This window comes from Lagopus muta, chromosome 3, assembly GCF_023343835.1.
Source record: "Lagopus muta isolate bLagMut1 chromosome 3, bLagMut1 primary, whole genome shotgun sequence".
In the NCBI taxonomy this organism is placed as follows: Eukaryota; Metazoa; Chordata; class Aves; order Galliformes; family Phasianidae; genus Lagopus; species Lagopus muta.
The window spans coordinates 52438933-52464312 of NC_064435.1; the positions used below are offsets into that span (position 1 = coordinate 52438933).

General features: G+C 37.0%; 1 protein-coding gene across 6 annotated transcripts; it reads right to left on the reverse strand.

The window, feature by feature from the left end:
• Positions 1–205: 205 nt before the first annotated feature.
• MC2R (melanocortin 2 receptor) lies at positions 206–14290 on the reverse strand. Of its 6 annotated transcripts, none has more exons than XM_048939969.1 (4): positions 14179–14263; positions 4620–4707; positions 2229–2347; positions 206–2132 (listed from the first exon to the last, which is right to left on the reverse strand). In XM_048939969.1, the coding sequence occupies exon 4, from the start codon at positions 1979–1981 to the stop codon at positions 1022–1024; it is 960 nt and encodes a 319-aa protein (XP_048795926.1). In that variant the 5' UTR covers positions 1982–2132; positions 2229–2347; positions 4620–4707; positions 14179–14263; the 3' UTR covers positions 206–1021. The 6 variants fall into 6 exon arrangements, with proteins under 6 accessions (XP_048795926.1, XP_048795922.1, XP_048795925.1 ...); XM_048939965.1 differs by having other exon boundaries at positions 4620–4782; positions 14179–14231; XM_048939968.1 differs by lacking the exon at positions 14179–14263 and adding an exon at positions 12975–13052 and having other exon boundaries at positions 4620–4782.
• Between the last annotated feature and the right edge of the window lie 11090 nt (positions 14291–25380).

A 25380-nucleotide genomic window follows, 5' to 3' on the forward strand; every position in this document is an offset into this window, starting at 1 on the left:
CTTCGGGATACTTTGAGATGAAAACTATTCTGCCTTACAGTTTTCTAAGTGTTGTATTATTTTGACAGGGACAATTCAAAAATTTCTCACTAGGATTTTGTAAATTGCAATCTGTTTTGTAGCATTCTTCCAAACTGGCTGGCTGATCCCTTTCCAGATGACTGAATTCCTTGGAGATCTTTCAATTTTCTGTCTGGTATTTTATTTTTTTAATTCCTTGTTGTGTCATGTTTAGAAAATTAATGCTATACCAGAGTTCTTTTTCTTTCTCTGAAGCCTACTTTTTTTTATCAAAATAAACTGATCTATGGAATTTTAATGAAGAGCTGGCAAAGGCAGCAGTTCCCTTTGCTGATCCAGACCTGGCTTTGGGATTTCAAAATTGAAAGCCTATAATCTGTGCTGCCACAACATCTCTATGTTAGGAAAAAACATTTGGTCACTGAAAATAGCTTTTAAACCAAAACAGTTTTGCTTGGACTCATGCTCCAAAAGTTATTTTTGACGTTTGAAAATTACTAATGGAAAGATTTTAAGGACACCTTATGTTGAAGAACAAAGTAATGAGTGAACATTGCCAGCTAAGGACAAGTTCATATTTTCTGCTTTATTACAGACTTCTATGTAACTGTGAAGTTTTAAAATAATTATTCATTTATTTGTGATTTAAGCAACATAATTTTAAAGTAGTATACATTTTAAATTGAAATTACTGCATTAACTCATCTCTAGGGGAACACAAGGCTTGCTGCAGAAGATTTACATTGAAGTTTTCCTGAAATGTTGACAGTTAATTTCCATGCAATAGTCTAAAAATATCAGTAAAATTCACTTAATCAATAATGTTTCTAGAGGCTTAGTTGACAAAGACTTGTCTGGATGCTTTGCTCATATGCATTCTTTTACAGCCCTCTGAAAATCATTGGCAGTGCAAGTGTAGTATTATTTTGTGTTAGTATTTTTAACTGCAAACTGATGTTGCATTGGGTGTGCTTCAATAATATTTGACTTCATTTAATTTCTACCAGTTCCAGTTATGCCTGGCACAGCAAAACATCTTCTTAAACGTACTTCGTAATTCTGGACTTCGGAATGCAAAAATCATAGGATCGATGATTGCATTGCACATTATGAGGGTCCCATTCACATGGAAAATGGACATGTAGCAGGCACAGTAAGGGTTGTGTGGGCAAAATCTTGCTAAAAGGATGTGAAGAACAAAGGGGGCCCAACAGCAAAGGAAGACTCCAAGGAAAATAGTCAGTGTAATGGCTCCTTTCATGTTAGTTCTCTGATGGACTGCACTGGTTGGCAGCGAGGCAATCTTTTTAGCATGAGATCGGGCTAGGAGGAACATATGGATATAGAGGCACAGTATAAAAAACATCATTAAAGGGAACAGGATGGTGAAGGGAATGACTGTAGCGATTTCATGGGAGAAGAGGGCAATGACAATGCTACTGCCAGCACAGAATGTCCAAATGATTGCCAAGATGACCAAAGCCCTTCGTACTGTCATTATATTATGGTACCGCAAAGCATAGAAGATAGTGATGTATCTGTCTGCTGCAATAGCTAGCAAGCTGAAAATGGACCCCAGTAAAGACAGAATGAACATGGAGTCCATGGCATCATCCAGCTTTTTCTCAAAGTCCCCACGACGTGTCAGGTACCCCATTTTGCACAAGATAATAAAGATGTTCTCCAGAGTTTTGTACAAGCTGCCTAACATGTCTGAAATGGCTAAGCTACAAATGAAGAAGTACATGGGCAAGTGCAAATTCTTATTTCTGATGACAGCGACAAGGACAAGTAGATTTTCTAGTATGCCAGCAGCAGCAACAGTGAAAAAGACTTCCTCTGGCACCACGACCTGGTTGCAGTCAGTGATATTTAAGGAAAAATCTGTTATATTTTTGAGAGATGGAATGCTTGTCTGCCCTGCATGTTTGATTAGGTTGGAAGGTATCTCAGTGCTCATTGCTTCTGCTCTTGGAAAGCCTCTGTATCGCTGTTTCTCAGGCTTGGCTTTACGTTGAAGCTGACCTGTCAATCAGACCATCCTTTTGCTGAAGACATTCTACCTTATCTGGATCAATCTGAAGTCTTGACTGAAATGTTTTGAATTTCTCCTGCAATAGAACATATAGAAAAATAAGTATCAAGAAGAAAATTGCCACATGCCAAAAAAAAAAAAAAAAAAAAAAAGCAAACATTTGAAATATCACCTTTCGCAATTGAATGAATATATATCACTGGAGTGAAGCTTAGTTGCTTTGGATAAAATAAGAGATGCTCCAAGCTCCATGGTGCCTCAGAGGAAAGTAAGGTGTAAATTCTTTGTTAGCTGCAGGGAAGTTTAAAAAAAAAAAAAAAAAAAAAAAAAAAATATATATATATATATATATATATATATATATATAGCTTTCTTTACTGATGAACATCCCATGTTTACTGAAACAGATTTCACAGACTTAAGAATTTGGCAGTTTCTGCTGGCCCAGCTGTTTGCTTTGGGAAAGTCTGGCATTTCTTACAAGATTTATAGCATTATTAGACATGGATGAAACCAATGCCAAGATAAGCTGTTGTCCAGAACAGTAGCATATTTACCACCACACTGTTGATGTTGAAATAAAAAAATGCTCTTAATTTAGATGTGAACATTATAAATATTGATTTTTTTCCAGTTATGCTAGATACTTGTGCCAAACTGTCTTTTCAGGCAAATTGAAACATTCCCTTGATTTGAATATATTTTTAAGATCCAAAGCAAAATCTTTTTTTGGCTGTATTTTACATCTATCTAAAAGATCAAATGTTTTGTTTCTGCACTGAAATATTTTTTCTTTCTTTGTAATTATCCTGGTCTAAATTACATGAAAGCCTATAGGAATCTTTCCAAAGGATTACTCTTTTTAAGCTATTCATTAAGGTGTAAATGCATGTGATATTAGTTTGGCTCAGCTATTACCCATAGAGAATTACGGACATTTTTTCTTGTAATTTTAATAGCTCCATTTGTGAAGTACAAATGCAGTTGCTATTTGGAATGTTCCCCTTTTTAAGAACTGAAATATTCTCCTATTTTTAAGTTCAAAACAGCCTTTCGTTCTCTAGCACTTTCATACCAATATGCCTTGAAATGCATTTGGGCATTTGTTCCTAGTCAGGTTTGCTAAATGCCATGATGCTCTTTAGTACTGTTTCAAAAGAAGAATTCAGAAGTTTTAATTACATCTTATACAAGCCCTCCTTAAGTGTTGGTGGCTGCCTGTAAATGGCAAAGCTGAACCTCAGCTTGAATGTGATCAGCTCTAATGCATTTTGAGCATTCAGTTCAAATGTGTTTGGCCATATAGCAAGAGATAACAGGTTTCTGACCTGGGTTTGCTATTATCATCTGCTGAGATTGCCAGTAAGGTACTACTTGTTGTGAAATATGCTGAAAACTGGACCAACCAGAGAACATGAACTTAATTGAAAGAAGCTATCAGCTCCCTTAAAAGAAAGCATTCAAGACAGCTCCCATACTTATCAGGAAAAAAAAAAAAAAAAAAAGGCCCTGTAATGGAGTGAAAGAACTGAATTGCACTGCAGCACATCTGGACAATTAGATTAACATCTGTTGGCATATGCAAGACATGCACCAATGTCTTTGTAGTGGTATTTTTTCCTATTCTCACAACTACTCTCCAGGTTAAGTTTATGATTTCTCATCTAATGATCTGTTTCATAACCTAATTTTCACTCAATAGAAAGTTAACATGGACACTCCAAACAAAACCTTGTTTAAACGGGATTTAAACACGATGAGTTGGAAAAAACAAACATTTGTTACATCACTGTTCCTTCTCAACTCTTTTCCAGTACTTTTGCTTTGCTGGTACACTCATACTGCTGAACTTATTCCCTTTATAAACATGATGGCTCTATTGCTGAAAGCAGCATTTTGAATGGCATGACATTACGTTTACTGCTTTTACAGAATATAAACCTTCTTAAATTTACAATAACTGTGTTAAGGATTCTCAGCAGTTATAGAAATGAATTGTTATGCTATATCACTTAATGTTGTTTCCAGACAATTAAGAGCCAAAGACATTCTTATTTCAGAGATTCCCATTTCAATATGTATATATTGCTACTGAAGACTATTAGGATTCTATGAAAGATGTTCCCAGTTAATCCTGTTCTGATGCTTCAGTGCAGTCACACCATTGTCAGACTTCCCAGACAGAAGTTTCTATGTACATATCCTGTTGTAGACAGGTTGTAAATCCACTGCTTCACCTACACAATGCATATTTTGATCATACTTCTGCTGTAATCCCACATTTACAGGATTCTTTTGCAGCTACAGAATGACCAGGGAGTGTACACAAAGTAGTTCAATGCTTAAGTACAGCACAGGATAGGCAGGCTACATACAGAGTATAAGGCTCTTGTGATCATGATCAGTAACCTCTGTGCATCCTTAAAGTTAATAGTTTCCACAGAAGGAAAACACGAGAATACCTTAGTACTCCGAGTCGTATTTCCACTGACTACCCACTGAAATTAAAGCCAAGGCTATTTTGCACAAAGCTATAAATGGCCATCAGCTGAAAAACATTTACCCTTGTGTTAGTTGCACTACCAGACACAGCCTTGATGCGACACTTCCTCTCCACTGCCAATAGGGCGTTCATCTGCTTCATCATTGTACTATCCCGATAAAAGATCAATATCATTAACCAGCACCAGTCTCCAGTTGATCTCAGATTTATCTTTTGCACATGTCTGCAAAAAACAACTTTTAACAACCAGAGCTCATGTGTCAGGATTGTTAAGAAAAGGACACAGCAATTTAGGAATAAAAATGTGCATTATACTTCAACCTCCTCCCCCCCTCCCCCCAACAGTGGCTGAACTACTTGGCTTTTCACTTACTTGTGGTTATGCAACGTCTAATAAAAACTTTGCCTGTAGCAGAAAGCATTGAAGAGAAATAAGCAATGAATAACACCATTGCCACCAAACACCAAAAAACTTTGAAACACATTTTCAAATTTAATGGTAAGTATCGCAAATCCAGCAAAAAGCCTCTGGCTTTTCCTTCACACATTTAAATTAGATCCTGGAGGGAGAAGTCAACAACTCAGTCAGTTTGGATATTCTGAAACATTATTTATATAAAAAGAGGCAGTCTCCTGATCTGGCATAATGGGAAATGAGCTGGCAACAATAGTGAAGTTGCTAAAATGCATACATTTATAATATTATCAGCAATTTCCATTTAGTCTGTAGTTTTTTTTTAAAGCAAGACAAAGCAGGGAAGACAGCAAGCCAGGACTGGGAAGTATACAGTGGTGTAAAAACATACGAAACATGTTTGTAATTTGGATTACCTATCAATTATATTCATTCACTGTGATTATGGTTTATTTCTTTACAGCACTCTGACACTGACAAAGTATGCTGGCACCATGCATATTGCATAGCTAAGGCACAACACCAGTATTTCTGCCTGCAGCCATGCTGAGAAAGTCCCAGTGGATGTTGAGGGGTCTCTACACTGAACAGGATTAACCTTGGACAAAATGCATAATTCTTTCCTGCATGCCCAGTGCATATTGATAACAAAAAAAAAAAAAAAAAAAAAAAATCAATCAATTTTCTATGCATTAGAAATACAGTGACTTAGTACCTGCAAGGTTTGGGAGTAGTCAGGTCTGAACTTGATACATTTTTTTAATTGGATAAGCAGTTACTAAATAAAGCCCTTCCTTCAGTTTCAAAACATTAAATCAACTGGCGTAGTTAGCGGTAATAGCAACAAGGTTCTTCTTATACATCTTGGTCAGACTGGAACAACAACCCCTGTGGAGGTGGTTGGTTGAAGAACGTGACTGATTATGTTGCCTGATGCAGCTGACAACAACCTTTTTCTGAAAAATGACAGCACAGGTCACACACCTGTACACGGATGAGAGCTTTATACAACTCTCAGCAACTGCCATTTGAGTGAACATGATTTTGTATCCAAATCCATTTGAAAAGAAAAATTTTTTCTTTTTTTTTTCCAGCTTCTCCAGATGTACAAGGCATTTATGAAGGAAACATGTCACATAAAAAACATTGAGTTAGTTAGTTTATAAAGTTGTAAAACAAATAAAAGGACAATTTCCCCTCTTCGTTAGGTCAACACTGGCTTTCATGGTGATGAAAAGAACTAGACCTGTTATCAGAAGGTGATCTATGAGGACAAGACATTCCCTGCATGTTCTGGTGGGCACTTATTTTGCCTACCAGGTGGGCTTTGCTCAAGCAAGAGGTGAAAAAGAGCACATAGATCCCAAAATCTGTCTTTAGTTTTAACTACATAGTTCTTAAAAATGTTAAGTTACTGCACCAGATGAATTCACACAGCATTACCACTCCCCTGAGTACCTGGTCTCAGAGATGTGGTCCCTCGGCTGAAAGTCACCTGTCTCTCCTAGATGTGACACTAAACAAGAAGCTTTGTAGGTGGATGCATAGTCTTGCTATTAATATTACATGGATATTATTGTTTTCTGTGTGCAGGATAGCTGCCTGGTACTCTTAAGAGAAGTTATGGTGTAAGTCCTGAACCACTGTAGCAGCTTGCTGCGCTGAGAGGCCAAGTTCTACCTCTCCCTTTCCACCTACGCTTCTCCTTCCTCTCATTTCTGTCACATCCTCTGAGCCTGTAGACACCCTAATAATAAAAACAATACACAGTTGATGCTTGTGCAAGTGCATTACCATGTCTGGCAGGCAGTGCAGTAGGAGTATGGCACTCAGCAACAGTTTATACAGGACAACCTAACCCACTGTGAACTCTTCACTGCAATAACAAGTGCCAACACAGTCCTGTCTCCACCCAGCTCAGGCATCCCTAAGAACATAGCAGTCTGTACAAACTGCAGCATGAATAATTCCTTAGTTTTGAAGCTTGGATGCCAATGTTCCTTCTCTGCTAGAGCCTGATAAGCCAGAGCCTTCCTCTCAGGAAACTATTAAATGCCCTAAGGGCCCTTCCTTTGGGAATTCTATGGAAAGGCTTGCTATTTCCCAACAGTAACTGAGAAGGTACGAAAGTGTGCATTTGATAACTTTATTTTACACAAATCTAAAAAAAAAAAAAAAAAAAAAAAAAAAAAATTGCACCTTAAGAGGCAATTTTTTGTTACAAAATTTGTTCAGCAAACACTGAATAAAACAGCAGTTATGACTGTGAAAGGGTTGTATCCTGCTCTGAATGTGATCAGTCTCAGTTGCTTACACACTGATGAAAGTCCTGCGATAAATGAGTTCCCTCTGCTTACTGCTGCAGGGCTGTACCAAAACAAAGTCCTGAGTACTTAGAAAACAGTGAGACAGACAAACTGTGTTTGTTTCAGCAGCTAAAAATGAAATCTCAGTCTTTGCCTCAAAGTAGATGTTTTACATAAAAGCATTTTTTACACAGAATTCATTCATTGAAATACTTATATAAGCACAGTCCTTTCCCTTATCAGGTTTTCATTATTCTTTAAAATCACATTTCAGGTAAAACAATACCAAATAAAGGCATGAGAAAACAATGGTGAAAAATTAGGATAATACCATACCTGTTGTTTCATTTCATCAATTGAAGTTTTATGAACAAACTGAATTAGTAAATACAGTCTACACTCTATTAGTCATTTATTCTTTTGCTTTGATCTCCCTCTAGTGTTCAACAAAACAGAGTTAGCCAGATATTAATGGCTGATTACAGCTCTTCCAATTTTTCCACATGTCCCCAGAATGCTATACAACATTATGTGGCCTAACTGCAATTTCATGGACTAGCATCATTCCTAAATATAGCAAGCATACATAAAGATGTTTGCTGCTCTAAGTCTTGGAGATTAACTGCATCAGAATAAGGAATACACCCCATATGATTTTCATGTCCAGTACTTTCAAGAAGTTTTGCACTACTAGACATAAAAGGCAATAATGATACAATAAGAGGAAAATGTACACTCATGCAAACTAAATACAGAAAAATATTATTGAACCGAAAGCCACACATACACCAACTGGACTAACAAAATGTTTCTTGCACAGTTGTAACTCTGACTTCATTGTAGGCAACACTTCTAGAGTGAAATCTGGTTGGAAACCACTCTTGCTGACATTTTAAGTGTCAGATATACACGCATACATTGAACAGAATTCTATATACATTTTCCTGACTTAGATAAGGTATTGAAGAATTTTCATACTGGATCAGAAACTGGACAGTCTGAAGGTTTTATAAAGTATAGAGATGAAGAAAATGTAGAAGAAATATTTCTTACTGCCACATCATTTCCCCATAAAATCACCTTCAAGAGAACATGCTAGATGTTTGTTTTAGGAATAAGGAGAAATGTCACTTCAAGAAACCTGGACATCCTCATTCATATTTAAGCTTATGTATATACAGCATGCCATGATTTTGTTTCCAACAACAAAAAACAAGAAAACATTCAGGCTACACAGAAACTATGTATTAGCCAGGGCTACTCATCTCCATACAATGCTAAAACAGCTTCAGTTCAAAACATCATGCAAATCCTGGGTACTTCAAAGATGATGAAAACCAGAAAAGTGAAAACAATGAAAAAAAAAAAAAAAAGATGTCCCGAGTTCTCAACACATTTAAAATCTTGCCAATATCAGAGGGGAAAAAGATTTGTGTTTTTTTATTTCCCACCACTGAAGACACTATGCCCTTGGGATGGGAACATTTACAAGTTATTTAAGAAAAGGTAATTAAATTCAGTGAAGATTTTCCCCAGCTTTGCAGCTGGACAGTAGATGTGATCATGACCGTCTCTTTTTGGAAAATGCATGGAGGCTCACACTCCATCATGCTGCTGCTCCCTTTTTAAAGTTGTGAAGAAAAGTGACAAGTCCTTTGCAGTTTATAGCAAGGCAGTCTACCTAAGGAATAACACCCTGATATTCCTGATGCAACTAATTGCTTTGGAAGAGATGCACTTGAGTCCTGGGGTTTAAATCCTTAACTTCAGTACGTGAATATTGAGCCACTGAACTGACTTGGTAACAAGACAATGACAAACAGCAACTAATTTTTTTGGAAGCATTGGTTACTGTGCTTCAGACTGCTTATACTATACTATTCTTTCATACTTACCTCCAGCAGGAATTAATTTTAAGCATAACTATCTATAAGAAATGAAAAATAGTGAATTTGAATAGTGGACAAATAGTTCTGTGGGATCACTGTAAGAATCAATCAAGAGGCCTTCAAATGACATTTCTGAGGTCAATGCTTTCCAGTAAATCATCAAGTTTGCCAGTAATAGTGCCATCAGAGATGTTATCAACAAGCACCAAGGAAATCTCCTGTACAGAGATACATTAACCATTTCTTGAAAGAAAAGATCTGTGTTTCTGCTCTAAGAACTGCCCTAAGTTTTTTTTTTTTTTTTTAAAAAAAAAAAAGAGCCATCCATCTTTTTCTCCAGGTGTGAATGCTCCAGTAGCTGAAATTAAAGCAATAGTTAAAATAGGTGGAACTACTAGGAATTTTTTTTCCTAATTTTAAATGACAGAAACCAAGGATATGGATCTACTGAGTTTGAACAGCCATGAATGCACTGTATCTTGTAAATCCATGTGTGTCTTATTGAAAGAAAATATACATGGAAGAGACAAGCTTATTTCCTGGAAGCTAATTGAAAATACCAGTGTGCTATGTAACTTGCCACTGAGATATTTACATTAAAAAGTAAAAATAGTGAAAAGAGTGATTAGAAATAAATTCGATAGATGTTTATTTTCTTTGGATGGGGACAGGGTGAAAAAGCCACCTCTTGAAGATGCTGATTTTCAGAACTGTCTTCATGACTAAGGAGAGGGAGAAGTAACAGACAGGAAAACAAATATGAGAAGAATCAATCCCAAATTCTGCAAGCCCATAGAAATCTGATTGCTTTGGAGGAGAGGCGACAAATCTTCAGTCTGTGTGCAGGCATCCAGTGCTGATGCAACTCCTCTTACTGGTAGAAGTAGTCAAAGTCTCATTGAAAATGGAGTACTGTCATCTGAACTCACTTCTGGAAAGATTTAGAAAGTGTAGGAAGGTGTCCCATACTGGGTTATTCTTTTTCCTGCACTAGGATCAAAGAAATGGTGCTGTGGTAAAACAAATATTTCTGTTTCTGCACAGAACTGCACATATGTGTGCATTGTACAGCACTGTATACATGTGCAATGAGTACAGCATTGTTCTGTTTATGGTCTAAAAAGACTAACAATAGTTGAAGAGTAAACGTTAGCTCAAGTATCTGCAGTAGTGTGTGTTAAATGTATACATGTACTCTGCCTAGACTTTCCTTCTAGACAGCTCCTTCAAGGACAGATATCATCTATGCTCTGCCTTGGCTGTATGGTACAGAATGACTTGGGGTTAAATAACTAAGAATTTTAGTAGTTAAGAGTGCCCCAAACACACATTCTTGTGCCAGCTATGCTGCTGAAAATCTTTAACAATATCAAGTAGATTGATGGAGTTACTCAATATTTATCTTAGAGCAAGTGAGAACAGAATTCAATCTTGCTGCCACAGAGTGAATGTAACAAAGCCATACCTGAGAGGAACTACACTCCCTGCACAGACCCAGAAGCCTCTTTGATGACCATTTAGAAAGGTGTGATGGCCATTTATAAAGATGCATGACCTCTGGCTGACAAAGTGATAAAACTGAGTTAAAGCAGTGGAAGCGGTATGCCCCCTTTAAGTATACCTTTACAGCTTGCTATTAAGGGCCAAATTCAAAAGCATTTCAACTGAATCTTTCCTATTTTACTTCTTCAGGTCCTAAAGAGGAAACTACTCAAGCTTCTTAAAAGAGGTAAAAAAAAAAAAAAAAAAATCCCTGCTGAAATCTTGTGTTACAGAAGAATGACTATGAAATGAAAGATTTAAAGGATGGTTAGAAATTTGGAACTTCATTATACAAATAACACTGCATCTTTCACTACCTTCTCCAAGCAGGCTTTCTGAGTTCCAGATAGGTTTATTAAACTGCCACTTACCTGCTGGTGAAACAGTGTGTGAGCCAGTGTGCTGGTAATGCTGGAAGCAAGATAGCTTATAAAGGCAATGAAGCCAACACAGTCTTTACGTAAAGGAAAGATTAGAACATCTAAATCAAAGAGAAAGACAGTTGTCTCACTGGCATAACCTTGAATTAGAGTCATTTTAAAATCAATCACCCACTTTCTCTGAGAATGCTTATGAGGGAAAAAAAAAAGATGCACAAGTCAAAAGGAAAACACCTCATGTTTGAGCAGATTAACTATTCCCCTCCTCCTGATATTTATAAGCTTCCCTACTAATATTTGTGAGGCTGCAAATCAAGTTTATTCACAAACAGTCCATGTTCTGTATTATAAATGGTGTCTAAACACTCTGGTAATTGATTGAGATGTCACAGGATGTTTACTGCCCATCAGGAAGATTGTCGCTGTCTTTGTTTTTCAATCTAAGACCTTTACCAAAGACACAACTGGCTGCAGAGCTGACAAGTTCATGAGAGAGAAAAACTCAAAAGCACCAATGTCCAACTGCACTAATTTGGACAAAATTAAGATATCATCACAGAGAACTGTAATTCAGGTCCTGAAGAAAGAAATCTGTAGAGTTTTAATAGCATTTCACAGGGAGTTGGCAAACCCTGTTACAGAAACAAACAGGTGGGAAAGAATAACATAAGGAAAAAAAGCCAGAAGATTGACATAAAGACAGACTTCCCAATTGGATTCATTAAATAGAGACTAGAAGACAGTGACATTGAAAAGCAGAATCATATTCTCAATAGCATAAACTGAGAAAATTTGATTGCTACCACAGAACCAAACAAAAGCTCAAACCTATTACAGAAAGGGTGAATTGGGAGCTAAGTAACAGAGATTTTGTTCATGTCTGTGCAGGACTGCTGAAAACTCAAACTGCCTGTAACTAGCAGTTTGACAGCTCCAGTGTGAGTTTAGCAAATCCCTGGCCCTTACTAATTGGAGGTGAAAACATTTAACAACGCATTCAGGAGCAGGGAACCTAAGAAAGAAAAAACAGCAAACAACGTAGTCTGATATTGTCTGGATTTCCAAAGAGGAAAAAAAGCCTTGCTCTTCACCACCCTCAAGGCAGTTTTCATCTTTGTTTTACAAATTCCTTTTCCTTTGGCCAGTTGGACTCACTTGTCCACAAAGATAACTATTAATGAAAGCACGTGTGGCTTGGAAGAATAGGACACAGTCAGCAAGAGTGCTTAACGGGAGAACTGAATGTTTCTTGCTGTATCTTTTTCCTGGCTTGCTCATCATTTGAATAGCCCCCTTTAAGTATACCTTTACAGCTCACTATTAAGGGCCAACTACAAGGGCACTCATGCTATGTTGTACCAGGTGGTCCTCATCTCCTAACAGACGGAAGTTCTTTGCACTGCTTCGGACCTGAAGATGCTCATTAATGCCTTGGAAGATAACTGTGGAAAGTCCTCATCTCTTGTGCTGCCAGTTTCTTTTCTAGTTCATAAATTCAATATACAATCTAACAATGCACAGAAAAGTTGATCCCATCAGGTGTAGTGGATGAAGTCTGCTTTGAAAGTGAAGAGTCATAACTCATAATGACATTCAGGGTCACATACAGTACAAAAACCTCAAGTTTTATTTTTTATTTAAACTTAAATAATCAGAAGCTACTTACTTACTGTGAATAAAGAGAGTGGTGCATTTATTTAATTGGATTCTGGTAACTTTCCATGTTATTAAAAAGAATTGGGAACATGATTTACTCTGTGATCATTATATTATAAAGATATTGAGAAAAGTAGAAAAAAGCCCTTAGAGAAGTCTTCAGATTACATTAGGTTAACAATCTTCTATTACTTATCTGTGTATCTATGATCAGATACTATTTCTACCTGCTCAATAGGGCTGGGTCCATGAGTGCACAAGGGACAACATTGTTCCTTCAGTTCTACATGCAGCTCACAATACTCCCAGCCTCCAGGAGGCACATAAAATACAAACCTGCAGGAGTAAGAAGACTGATCTGGATTTATTGCCTTTTTGACTTGGCTGTACAGGCTCTTTACTATACAGCAGAGATCTGTGGTTGAACTCACTATTAACATTCTTGCATGCCCAAATGGCAAGAACTAGTAAGGCTTGTATTCAGATATTGACTCTGGACAGTACCATGAGCATATAGAGAGGAAGTCAAGTCTACTGAATTTTGGAGTTGAGAAATAAATGATAACAAACCACCTTCACAATCACAATGCAATGTGATTTTAAAGCAGAGCAATTTTTCAAATGTTAATCATGGTTTATGATAGGCCCGTATGCAAGTTGAAAGAACATGTCAAAGAGGGGCCAGGAGCTCTCCCACTATACTTCCAAAGAAACATTACCATGTAAAACAAGTGTACTATGACAAATTACAGTAAAAATAGCTAGAACTGCATATCATAAAAAAAAAAAAAAAAGAATCTGTTACCATATTACCTAAAGCATATTATTTCTACCTGTTGAGCCATGAAATCAGTAGACAGTTCTAGTTCAAAGACTAAAAGTACAAAGTAACTATAGAAAGCTGTTATCACCTGTAAAATCTCTGTGAGACTACTTTCTAGTTCTATGTATGCAAAAAAATAGCCTGATTAACACTCATAACGTGCACATTCTCACTGCAGTTTTAATTCTGAAGAGCATGTGGGAAAGTAAAGTACTTTCACAACAGGTGAAGAGACAAACAGGTAAGTAACAGAAAATAGTAACTACATTAAAAAAAAAAAAGTCAAGCTTTCAAGAGAAGCCATCAACACTAAAGTTGATTAGCAGAGGAGTGCATGAGAACTAGGACTCTAGATTGGCCAGAAGAGACACAAACACTGCTTCCACATTATTCACATTTTCTCCATGCAGAAGATAGGGAGGAGATCAACTATGGCATTCCATACCACACTCGGTAAGCCAGGCAAAGAAATTTCTCTGTTATAGTGTTACAGAAAAGGCAACTGCTTATAAAGAATCAAAACTTTTTCAAGTAGGCTTTTGATGGTACCCAGTAAAGCACTGACAGGTAGGCTAAAAACCATACACAGAACAAAAACTAAAACTCACCCAGCTAGTGAAGAGGATAACCATAGAGCACTCCCCCTCACAAAGCAGCCTAGATCCAACAGATACTCCCTATTCAGTGTCTGACTCTTATAAGAGCCAAGCATGGCTCCACCTGGGTCCACCCCTTCTGGTCAAGTGGGGAGCACAGGTGCAGTGTGTTTGTGCTCTCTGGGCTAGACACACCTTTTCACCAGGTGTTCAGTCATCAGTTCAAGCCCTGACCTAACAGTTCCCCTAGAGCATCTATTATGCTGTGCTATCAACAAAAAGGAAATGACAATTGTTTTGAGGACAGATTGCTTGAGAAGACATTTGCAGAGATTTTTCTGAAGCATACTATGGCCTAATTGTCTTTGGCTTGCAAGTCAAGAATTTGTGAATGTTTGCGATTTTATTATTAATAATCTAATATTTGTTCAAAGATATTACTTGTTCTTTTTCAGTGACTTGACAAATATAATACAAAATTAAGATTTAGGGAATGTCTAGAGGTACGCAAATAATAAATTTATCCCCAAGGCAGTGCCATGTGTTCAATGAAATCTTCAACAGGAAAAGATTCCACCAATTTTTTAGACGTTAGCGTGTTTTATTTTGTATGCTGAAATAGGATGTGTGATGATAATTCACATAGTACTTCAATGCCAGCTGAGAATTTTTTTTGGATGAACTTGGGTTAAATAAAGTCCAAGGTGCAGCACATGTATACTTCTGCCTCCAGTCATCCTTACTTGGTTTCTAGTTGCACACAGCTAAATGCTCTTGAGTGTAAATGTACAGTTATGGTGCCAAAGCAATAGGAAGCTTGATTTGTCTTTAGTTATAAGCACTTGAAGGAACAGTGGAGGTAGTCGGTGTTATTTTCTTGCACAAAGTGGTTGCAGCTAGTGTACTGGAGTGAGGGGAAAAGAAGGAAGAGAATTCCTTGATCATGTTCTCTTGCTTGATGAGGACAAATTCAGGAACCAGCAGCCTCACATGCTTTTGCCCTGAAAGGCAGCTTTCACATGGAGTGGAATGTTCAGACACAGCCTCAGATACAGGAATCTAAGATGACTGAAACATTTTCTATGAAGTTCAGTATATTAAATCAATAGTATATTAGGAGCATATTTGGTCATCTTGGAAAAAGTATATTGATTTCTTCAAAAGTGCCAATAAGAGTAGTCAAAAGGAGCATATTTTAAGGGTGATTAGCTGTCTAGGATCACCTTCCCTTTTTTCACTCCTAATTACTGTTTGCTTTTTCCCCTTTCTTCCTTTATGGGGGAAATGCTAAACAAAGAGAACCTAGAGGAGGCATTTCATTATTTATTTCCATATAATTATCCACTATCAAAGTAACAGTGTAATTATTTTCACCTTTGAAAAGTAAATACTGTGATGGATAACAAAGAATTCCTGCTAACAAGCTTGTCACTTCAATTCCATGATTCTTTCATTTGGAAAAAAAACCAAAATCCAACAACCATAAAAATCCTGAACTTTGTATTTTATTTCTCTTACCAATTTTGTTTTTGAGTACTGGCAACAAAATAATTGGTTTTGTAGTAGTTTCAGTGAGAGTTGTCTTCACCGATAAAATTGCCTTTAAGAAATAAACTTATACTTCATTTTACAGTACTTTTACATAAATTATATTTGTATGTAGATTGGGATTATTATACTTGTTAAAAAATGTGTGGATACAGGAAATGTCTTGAAGATATTTGGTGTCTTATGAACTTAAATTCAAGAAAGCCTTCAAGATACATATAATTTAGGTTTGGATTTCTTTTTTTCTTTTTTTTTTTGCCACATAGTTTTTTGAAATTTAAGAAGAACTGATACACTAATTAAAAGGGAAATATCTAAGACTTTGCATTCCACACTTCCAGAACCGCAAGGTAGGCATACTTCCTTGACCTTGATAAGCACTGTTAATGATGACAGACTGTTGCATGTGTTGGCTTAGCTTTTGACCTTAAATCTTCTCTGGGATAGTTTGCTTTTTTATCTTTTATTGGTTGATGGGAAAGCTGTGCTTTATTGCTTAATTGTAAAATATGTAGTGTACTAAGGTTAGCAAAAATATGTTTCACATTAGTAGATGGTCTTTTGACCTTCTATTTTAGTTTGCTACTGACAAGTTGAGCTTTTAGTATAGTTATTTTCTAGAAACTCATAAACTTCACAGTAATTGCATGGGATCACTATTAATACAACATGATTTACTGCTTTGAAACAATGTTATTATATTTGACAATTTATTTCTCATTCTAAAAATATACATCCAAATCAATAAATACATTCTGTACCTTCATGTTCTGTCTATAGGTAGGACAAGGAATCTGAAAGCTTCTTAAAAAGAGCGTGGCCAGCAGGTAAAGGGAGGTGATCCTCCCCCTCTTCTCTGCCCCAGTGAGGCTACATTTAGACTACTGTGTCCAGTTCTAGTCTCCCCAGTTTAAAAATGACAGGGATCTCCTAGGAATCTAGCATAGGGCCAAAGATAATAAAGGGCCTGGAGCATATTCTCGTATGAGGAAAGGCTGAGTAACTTGGGTCTGTTCAGCCTGGGGAAAGGAAGACTGAGAAGGGATCTGATAAAAGTTTATAAATATCTAAAGGGAGATGAGAGGCAAATGGATAAGACCAAACTCTTCTCAGTGGTGTGTAGCAATAGAACAAAGAGTAATGGCCTAAAACTTGAACACAGGAAATTCCATATTTACATGTAGAAGAACCTCCTTATGGTAAGGGTGACAGAACACTGGAACAGGCTGCTCAGAGAGCTTGTGGAGTCTCCTTCTATGGAGTAAAATCAGTAAAATAATCTGTTAGTTTTTTGAAAACTCCGGCTGATGAATACGAAATTGAGGCATTATCTCAGTTTTTTTCTACTTTTTTCTTACCTTGCTCTCAGAAAAACTGGAGCCCCAAGGACTTCAGTGGGACAGTATGAGGGCAAGAGCAACATCCCGTCTGCTGCTGATACTGAGGAGGAGGTGGGAAGGGGAAAGGGTGTAATCCTTTGATAATTCTGGTTGAAGTTTTCCTTTTTTCCTACTTTTTTTCCTTTTGTGCAGAGGACTGGTAATGGTGTATATGAGGACTTCATGTCAGGCTGAGACAGCATCCCTACAATGCTAGATTTGTAACTGCATTTAACCTGACCATCTCTACTACCTTTTGTTCTATAAAATACTGATTTATCTTTGTGCGGAAAGCTTGGACAGTGAAGTTCAGCTGAATTGGAGGCATAGTACTGTAGAGAGGAAGACTGCAATTTGAAGTATGAATGTCTCGGTGTTAAAATGCTTCTACTACAGTTACTATGTAAGTGGAGTAAGGTTCATACAATGTCAAAGACAGGCCATGCAATTTTTATATCACTTAAATCTACAATGAGAGACAAATGAAAGTTCTGTTGTTGCTGGAATGCGTACTTTTTCTAATGACTATTTCATATCACCTCTTGGTAAAAACGAAAGCATCGTCCAAACGGATTGTTAAGACCAGTTTTTGTAGGTAATCTCTAAATGCATTGACTGAGTCTCTTTGTTTAAAACTTAGACTTTTAAAAAACTGATGTACATTTTTATTATGTAATTTCTAATTTTATGAATCAGGTGACTTTTAGGTGCTGTTTGTGTACCATTTGTATTCTGTTCAGTGTGGAAAAATTACTATCTGAAATAACATGCTTATCATTTTTTGACATGCAAAGAACAGAGATAACCAACAAAATAGCTTTGTCTATTGCTTTTCTCCTTATAAAACATTGGCTTTCAGTTTTGGCTTAGGCTCTGGATAGAAACTGAAGGAAAAGTACACTTCTTCAGACGTTTGTATTTTTTTTCCTTTGACTATTAATTAATCCATAGCATGCTTTTACTGGATAGTTCATTAGTTTTGTTTGATAGAAAATTAACAAAGGCTTGCATTCTGCTCTCAATCTAGTTTGTATCACCTGCCTATTATTCCAAATAAACATATTTTGCATAGAATATGTTTGGTTATCTGTTATGTATAATTGAAAAGACTCTTATATTGTTCATTTGTTATTCTCAGCCATGCATAAATATCAAAACTTGAAGCAAAAATCTGAAGGTGTTTGCACTGTTAAATTGATTTTTTTTTTTTTTTTTTTTTTTTTTTTTTGCGTCGTTGCTAATCTTCACAAGTGGCATTTGGACTCATAGAGAGAAAAAGAAGAAAAAAAAAGAGATAGTCATCCTGTGTCTGTATTGTCCTCACTCCTGTTTACAAATCTTTAGGTCCAGAGCCAGAGGTTGGAGGTAGTGAACCTTGAGGAAACTTGACTGTGTGTATTTGTGTGTGTATATATATATACACAGTATAGTATTGATTGTTGTATGGTGTGGTCAGTACCCCCTATAGATGGGATGCTGGTTTGTGGGAACTTTGATTATCAATACAAGCTGGAGGATGAACTGAACATAGCTCCAGTGAAAATGACTTGAGGGTACTGGTGGATAGGAATCTGGACATGCGCCTTCAAGGTGCCCTCGCAGACCGGAAAGCTAACCATATCCTGGGCTGCATCAAAAGAAATGTGGCCAGCAGGTCGAGGGAGGTGATCCTGTCCCTCTACCCCGCACTGGTGAGACCTCACCTGGAGTACTGCATCCAGATGCGGAGTCCTCAGTACAGTACATGGACCTGTTGGACCACATCCAGAGAAGGGCTGTATAAATGATCCAAGGGATGGAACACCTCTCCTGTGATGACAGGCTGAGAGCTGGGGCTGTTCAGCCTGGAGAAGAGAAGGCTCCAGAGATATCTCATAGTGGCCTTTCAGTATCTTAAGAAGATCTGTAAGAAAGAAGGGGACAAACTCTTTAGCAGAGTCTGTTGTTACAGGACAAGGGGAAATGGTTTCAAACCAAAAGAGAGGAGATTTAGAATGGATATAAGGAAAAAGTCTTTTACAATAAGGGTGGTGAAGCGCTGGAACAAGTTGCTCAGAGAAGTAGCGGATGCCCCATGCTTGGAGTCTTTCAAGGCTGGGCTGGATGGGGCTTGGAGAAACCTAATCTAGCTGTAGGTGTCCCTGTTCATTGCAGGGGAGTAGGACTAGATGGTCTTCAAAGGTCCCTTCCATCAATTCTATGATTCTATGATGAAAACAAATCCAATAATGAATCATTTTGCAGGACAAAGCTTCATCAAAAGATGAAGGTGATAGAAGAAAAGAATAGAAAGCAAATGAAGAGGCAGACATTATCTTGGTGTCTACTGCTGCAGTGTCTGAGCATACAATCATTTTCAATGTGTTTATCTGCATAGTACCCTTGAGATAAAAAAAAAAAAGTCTTATTTTTCAATAGATGCAAATGGGTGAGTCATGGATAAACTAGGAAGAACTTATTTACAGTGAAATAAACCCCTCAGCCTCCCAGAGCTTGTTTTAGCCTAGCTGTAAGTATTAGCATAACTGCTTTGAACAGCAAAGGCTGCACAGAACTGTGCTGGAAAGTGGTAATTCAGGTGTATCTGAGACCTTAGACCTGTAACCTACTCTTTCTCTTTACAAGACAGCTTGCATGACACAGCACAGGCTTCAGTACTGACACCCCTGGTCTGCTGGCAAACCCCATGGGCTTGATGGTCTGCCGAGTGCCAGGGCAGAGCACAGCAACAGAGTTTCTGTCTGTTTTGTCTGCTTTGCTGCCAAGGTCTATAACAGAGCATCGAAGGAAGAAGACAGGAGGATGATGATGACACAGAAATTTTCAATGCTAACTTTTTCTGATACGGGCTCCCAGCAGGTCAGGCAGAGAACAGTCACTAAGGTGATCAGAACTGTGGCGGTGGAGAAGGATCTAGAGAGCAAGACGTATGAGGAGCAGCTGAGGTCCCTGTGTTTACTCAGCACAGAGCAGAGGAGCTGAGGGGAGGCCTGATGGCAGCTGCTGCTCTGCTCTGTGACAGCAACAGGGCTTGAGGGAATGGCATGGAGCTGTGTGAGGGGAGGGCAGCTGGGGGTGAGGGACAAGGGCTGCAGCACAGGGCGGTGGGCATGGAATGGGATGCACAGGGCTGTGGGCACAACCCCAAGCTGCCAGAGTTCAAGAAGCATCTGGACAGTGCTCTTAAACATACAGTCTGATTTTAAGTGGTCCTTTGCAGAGCCAGGAGTTGGACATGATGATCCTTATGGATCCCTTCCACCTTGGAATATTCTATGATTCTCTGTATATAGGCACAGTAAGCTCAGGTCAAAACAAAGGTTCAGTCAAGTCAGTGCTCTTACAGTTAGCAGGCACTTTTCTTTGATATGATTTGGTGGTATTGGGGTTATTTTCATTTAAATGCAAGATTGTCAAAGTTTTAGTGAATATTTATGGTTTCTCATCAGGGCTTGAAACTCATCTCTAAATGTAATTAAAAATCAACAAAAGAAGCAAAGATTAGAACAGCAACTATTCGTGTTTTAATCTTCCTCGGTTACAAATAATGAGTTATCAACACTAAAACAATTTATACGTGGAACATGGAAAAATTTTCCTGATCTCTTAGTTGAGAAAAAATTTTTCTCCATCAGTATTATGATATTCAGTAGCTGAAATTGAAACTGCTTGAAATACTCCCAATCAAAAAAAAAAAAAAGAAAAAAAAGAAAAAAAAGGAAAAAAAAAGAGTGGTTGGACTCAACGGTCCTTGTGAATCCCTTACAAATGAGCATAGTCCATGATTCAATGATTCATCTGATCACAATGATCTGAGATCTAATACACAATTCCTTCAAATTGACTGTAATTCTTCATCTCCGATATTTTGTATTAAGACAGTGAAAACATTAAAAATATTAAAATTAAAGAAGATTATTGTCTTCAATATTTTATTCAGAAGATGTTTTTCTTCACAAGCTTTGTATGCTTTAGTCTTTCATCTTACCCTGTTATAGTTCAGGGCCATTAAACAGCTATTTTTGCTCTAAACAGACATAGTAATAGCCAGCTTTTTACTCTGAGAGAAGGTGCATAATTAAGCCTGAAAAGACACAGTAGTTCAGAAAGTGAAAGAGAAGAAAAGATTTGACACATCCAGTGTACAGACTATGAAAATTATTTCTATGTAGAGTTTTTAAAAATAGAATAAGCATACAAATTTGCTTGTGGAATATAGGGCTAATGAGAGAAATTTCAAAATATGAGAATTATAAGCAATCTGTAATTAATCAAAATGTTATTTAAGTCTGAACTTTGAAATAATTTTAATTATCACCTTTTAGGATAATGATGCATTGAGGAGAGTGACTGCATTTTACTATCTGTGAGAGATTCATGCTCATGCAAATGCTCATGTGTGGCTGCAAAAACATCTGTGTACTGGAGTCTTGCTAACAACTGGATTCAAAGGAGTTATTTTATTTTCCCACTGAGAGCCATCTGTGCTAAATGGGGAAATATAGGAAGTTCACCAAGGAAAAGCCAGAAAAGAGAAGTGAAACAGCCAGTCATTATGTTAACAATATGAAATGTCTTTAAAAAATAATGCTGAGGATTATGCACATTTTTTTTTTCTAATTATAAACTCAGTTTGTGATAGCAGCATTGCAAACCTTGCAATTCAGAATATTGAACAAGTACAAAAATTTTCATAAACTGTCCACAGCTTATGGATCTTTTAAATAAGAACTTCCCTTGGCAAGTATTAAACCATCATGAATTTTAAACAGAAAAATAGGGAGGTAAGTCATGTCACACCTGAAGACTATCTACCAGGAATATTTAGTCTTGCACAAAATAAAATTTGCATATTCATAGAACATGTACTGTCTATACTTACTAGCACTTCTGCAGGGCTTGCTCATGAGGTCTGAGTACATCCAGTTTGCAGGTATGATTGTTTGGAAATTTGATCCACAATACTGTGCATGAGCATTTGTTTCTAAGCTGTGTATCAAATATTTGCCAAAATATGCAATTTCTAAAGATATGGGCAAAATATTTTTAACTTTGCCTTACCAACAAAGAATTAAGCCCATTAGCACAGTGTAACGGACAGATGGTTCTTCATTCATTCAGCCTACATGTGAGACAGGGAAGAGGTGATCCTGAACACAGACTGTAGGAATCCAACTCAAGAGATTCAAAGTAGAGGATTTTAAACATCTGACCAAGGCACAAATGCTTAAAGTTGAAGATGGACATATTTAGATCCTCTTTTTCATTCGTTGTTTTTTTTATTTTATTTTATTTTTAAGAGTTAACAATATGGACAACATGTTCAAGCACAAAAAATTATTTCTCAAGCACAAATATTGGACCTGAGACAACAAATAATGCATAGGGGGTAATAATGCATAGGGGGTCTACATCATGTATTGGGCAGAGTGCATGGCCATTTCAAGCCAGATTGACTACTAGCTATTTTTCCAACCAGTGTTATTAAACATAAATACCACATTCATACAGGTATGTAGCCTCTGATTTCAGTAGGAATAAGAACCTTGAGTCATCCCGCTCAACACAGAAGAGAGTGCATTGTCAGAGTGCAGTGTAGGCATGAATATTTCTCCAAGAGCAACTGTGCAACATGCAGAACTAGTAAGGTATTGCTTGGCAGCAGTCACCTCTAGGAACCATCTTCATTGCAGTGTTTTACAAGTTGCTGAGAACTTTTCAATAGGATTTGGAAAAACAGAAACCTCACAGATTCAGTTTAGAGTGGCCTCATCCTGGGATGAATCTGATGAATTTTCTCAGGGGAATTCTACTAGTATAGAAATCCTGATTTTTTTTTTTTCTCCTCAAGAAAAGGAAAAAGGTGCATTCAAATAAGCAGTGTTTTATACACAGGGCCTTTTATGTGAAATTAATGTATTTCAGTTGACTACTTCTACTGTAGTCAGTTGTACTTGTTTTGCTTAGGTTATTTTTAAGAAAATACAATTACTCTAATCAGTCATCGTAAGTCTCCATTTTTAGGTGAAGGCTAAATAAAATAAATAGTATTAATATTTATTTTACAAATATTTTAGATATTTCTGGTGAGATATTTCCAATACCATTTTATGTGGTTTTTTTTGTTGTTGTTGTTTGTTTGTATATTTGTTACCTATCTAGTAAAAGACCTTTAAAGGAAGGAGAAGGGAGGGACTTTTTTCAAGTTCTGTTGATGTCTGCTTTTATAAAAATCACAGTTCCCCATGTGAATCATAGAATAATTAAAGTTGGAAAAGACTACTAAGATCATCTAGTCCAACCATCAGCCTATTACCACCACACCCACTAACCCATGTCCCTCAGTGCTACAAATGTACTAATTTACAAGTATGTAATAATTTTCAACTTTTGAGATGTTACTTACATCAACTTTTGTATGCTATTTCTTACATTAAATGTCTTACTTTGACTCAGTCTGCTTTTCAAGATACTTGATAGCATTTGTGCACAGTGCAGAGGGTGGATTGTAGCTGAGCTAAACAGTGATGCACGATAACTTTGTTCTGTCACAAACTGAGATACATAACTGAAGCAGCTGGTGTGTGAAATGAGATTTTTTAAAGCTCTCTGGTACTCAAACATTTCTACTGCAATAATCTACTTCCTATCCTTGCTCTATTAATTACTTTACAAGACAAAGTGACTGTACTGCTAATGGAAGACTACACGTGAAAATTCAGGGAGGTTCACCAAGAAAAGCGGTCTGCATTACACACTAATTGTTCCCATGCAGATCTGCAGAGCTGGGGAAGTTCTGAGCTGCAGCAAATGTGAACAACTAATTACCACACAGGAGTGGTTACTGATAATACGTTTTCTTCCTCCTCCATTACACTCTTGGCTCTTTGCAAATCAGTTTTGTTACTGATATCAGGATCCGTGCGGGATTATATCTTTGAATTGCAGCATTTATTTAATCAAACTCTAGTGTCTAAACAGATATATGTGTTGATTAAAAAGACAAGCTCTTTGATTACCTTCTGAGTCATACAAAAATTACGACTACACAGTGCTGCAGATAATATGGACAGAGGAGACATGCATATGCATTGCACTGAATGCAACTTTTTATTTTGTTGGCCATCCTTTTAGCATCCCGCTTTTCCTTCAGAATCTGAAAGTCACAGTGGCTTGACCTCCTCCTATACTGTACTGTATCTGGCATGTAAGATATGACTGTAAGAAGAAACCAGCTCTACTGTCTGTGTTTGGAGCTACTTCTTGACTGGAAGCAATAGGGATGTGTTAGCTGAGTGCAGGATTTGAGCCGATAGCTGCAGTCTGCAGTTGATCAGAAGCTGGCTGAGTGGAAGAATAGAAAGAACTTGCCTCTGTCTGTCTGCAAGAGGCTATGCAGACATATTCACTGTGATTCTTGCATCAAGAGCCACTCCTCCTTGATAGGTTAAAGCTGCTATTTTGGAAAGTTGTCTGGGCTCAATTAAAAAACAAACAACACAAATACATGACTCTAAGCGATGGAGATTTCCTTGCTCTTTTCTAGTTTTATAGCTTATAAATATGCAATTATATACATAGCAGAATCCTGCTGCAGTCAAGGAATGAAAGTTAGAGCTGTGAAGCACAAATCAAAGCAGAATGAGCAAGCAGAAAGCTGTGTCATCTTCAATTTGTTTATCTCACTTTCTGAAACCTGTCTCTCCATCATTAGTTAATGGTTATACTTTACATTAGTATATGGTTACATTAGTATATGGTTATATTGTTATGACTGTCTTTAATAAGCATCATAGACTTTGCATATAGAATTTTTTTTAAGTATGATTTTGGTAAATCATCCTTTTTTTCCTACATTCAGATCTGTTAGACAAGATACTTTGCAAGAACCATTGTAAATATGTATAAATAATTCAATATGAAGAAAAAAAAATCGAGGCAGTGTTACAATAGTTGTGTGAAGAATACCAGTCCTCTAGCAAATTAATATAATTAGATAATTACTGACTTCCTCATTTGCATAATTCCTCTTTAATTTGCCCTAACGCTGCATTCGTTCAGTATTGTATTATGAGAGTGACAGATTATAAATCTCTTACAACTCCTATAGCCTTTCACAGATATCTTTTGTGATCTCCACTGTATTAATGCTAGAATAATTGCCTTTGACTTGCACTGGCAGTTGGCTTGCTTATCCCAAATAAAACTAAATAAAATAATCAGAAAATAGGGATGAGCTAGTCTACTACCTGTTGTCAGGTCAGGAACATCTACACCAGTTCTATTT

Coding starts and splice junctions, on each gene's coding strand:
- MC2R (XM_048939967.1), bottom strand. CDS start 1,981: ATGAGCACTGAGATACCTTCCAACCTAATCAAACATGCAGGGCAGACA.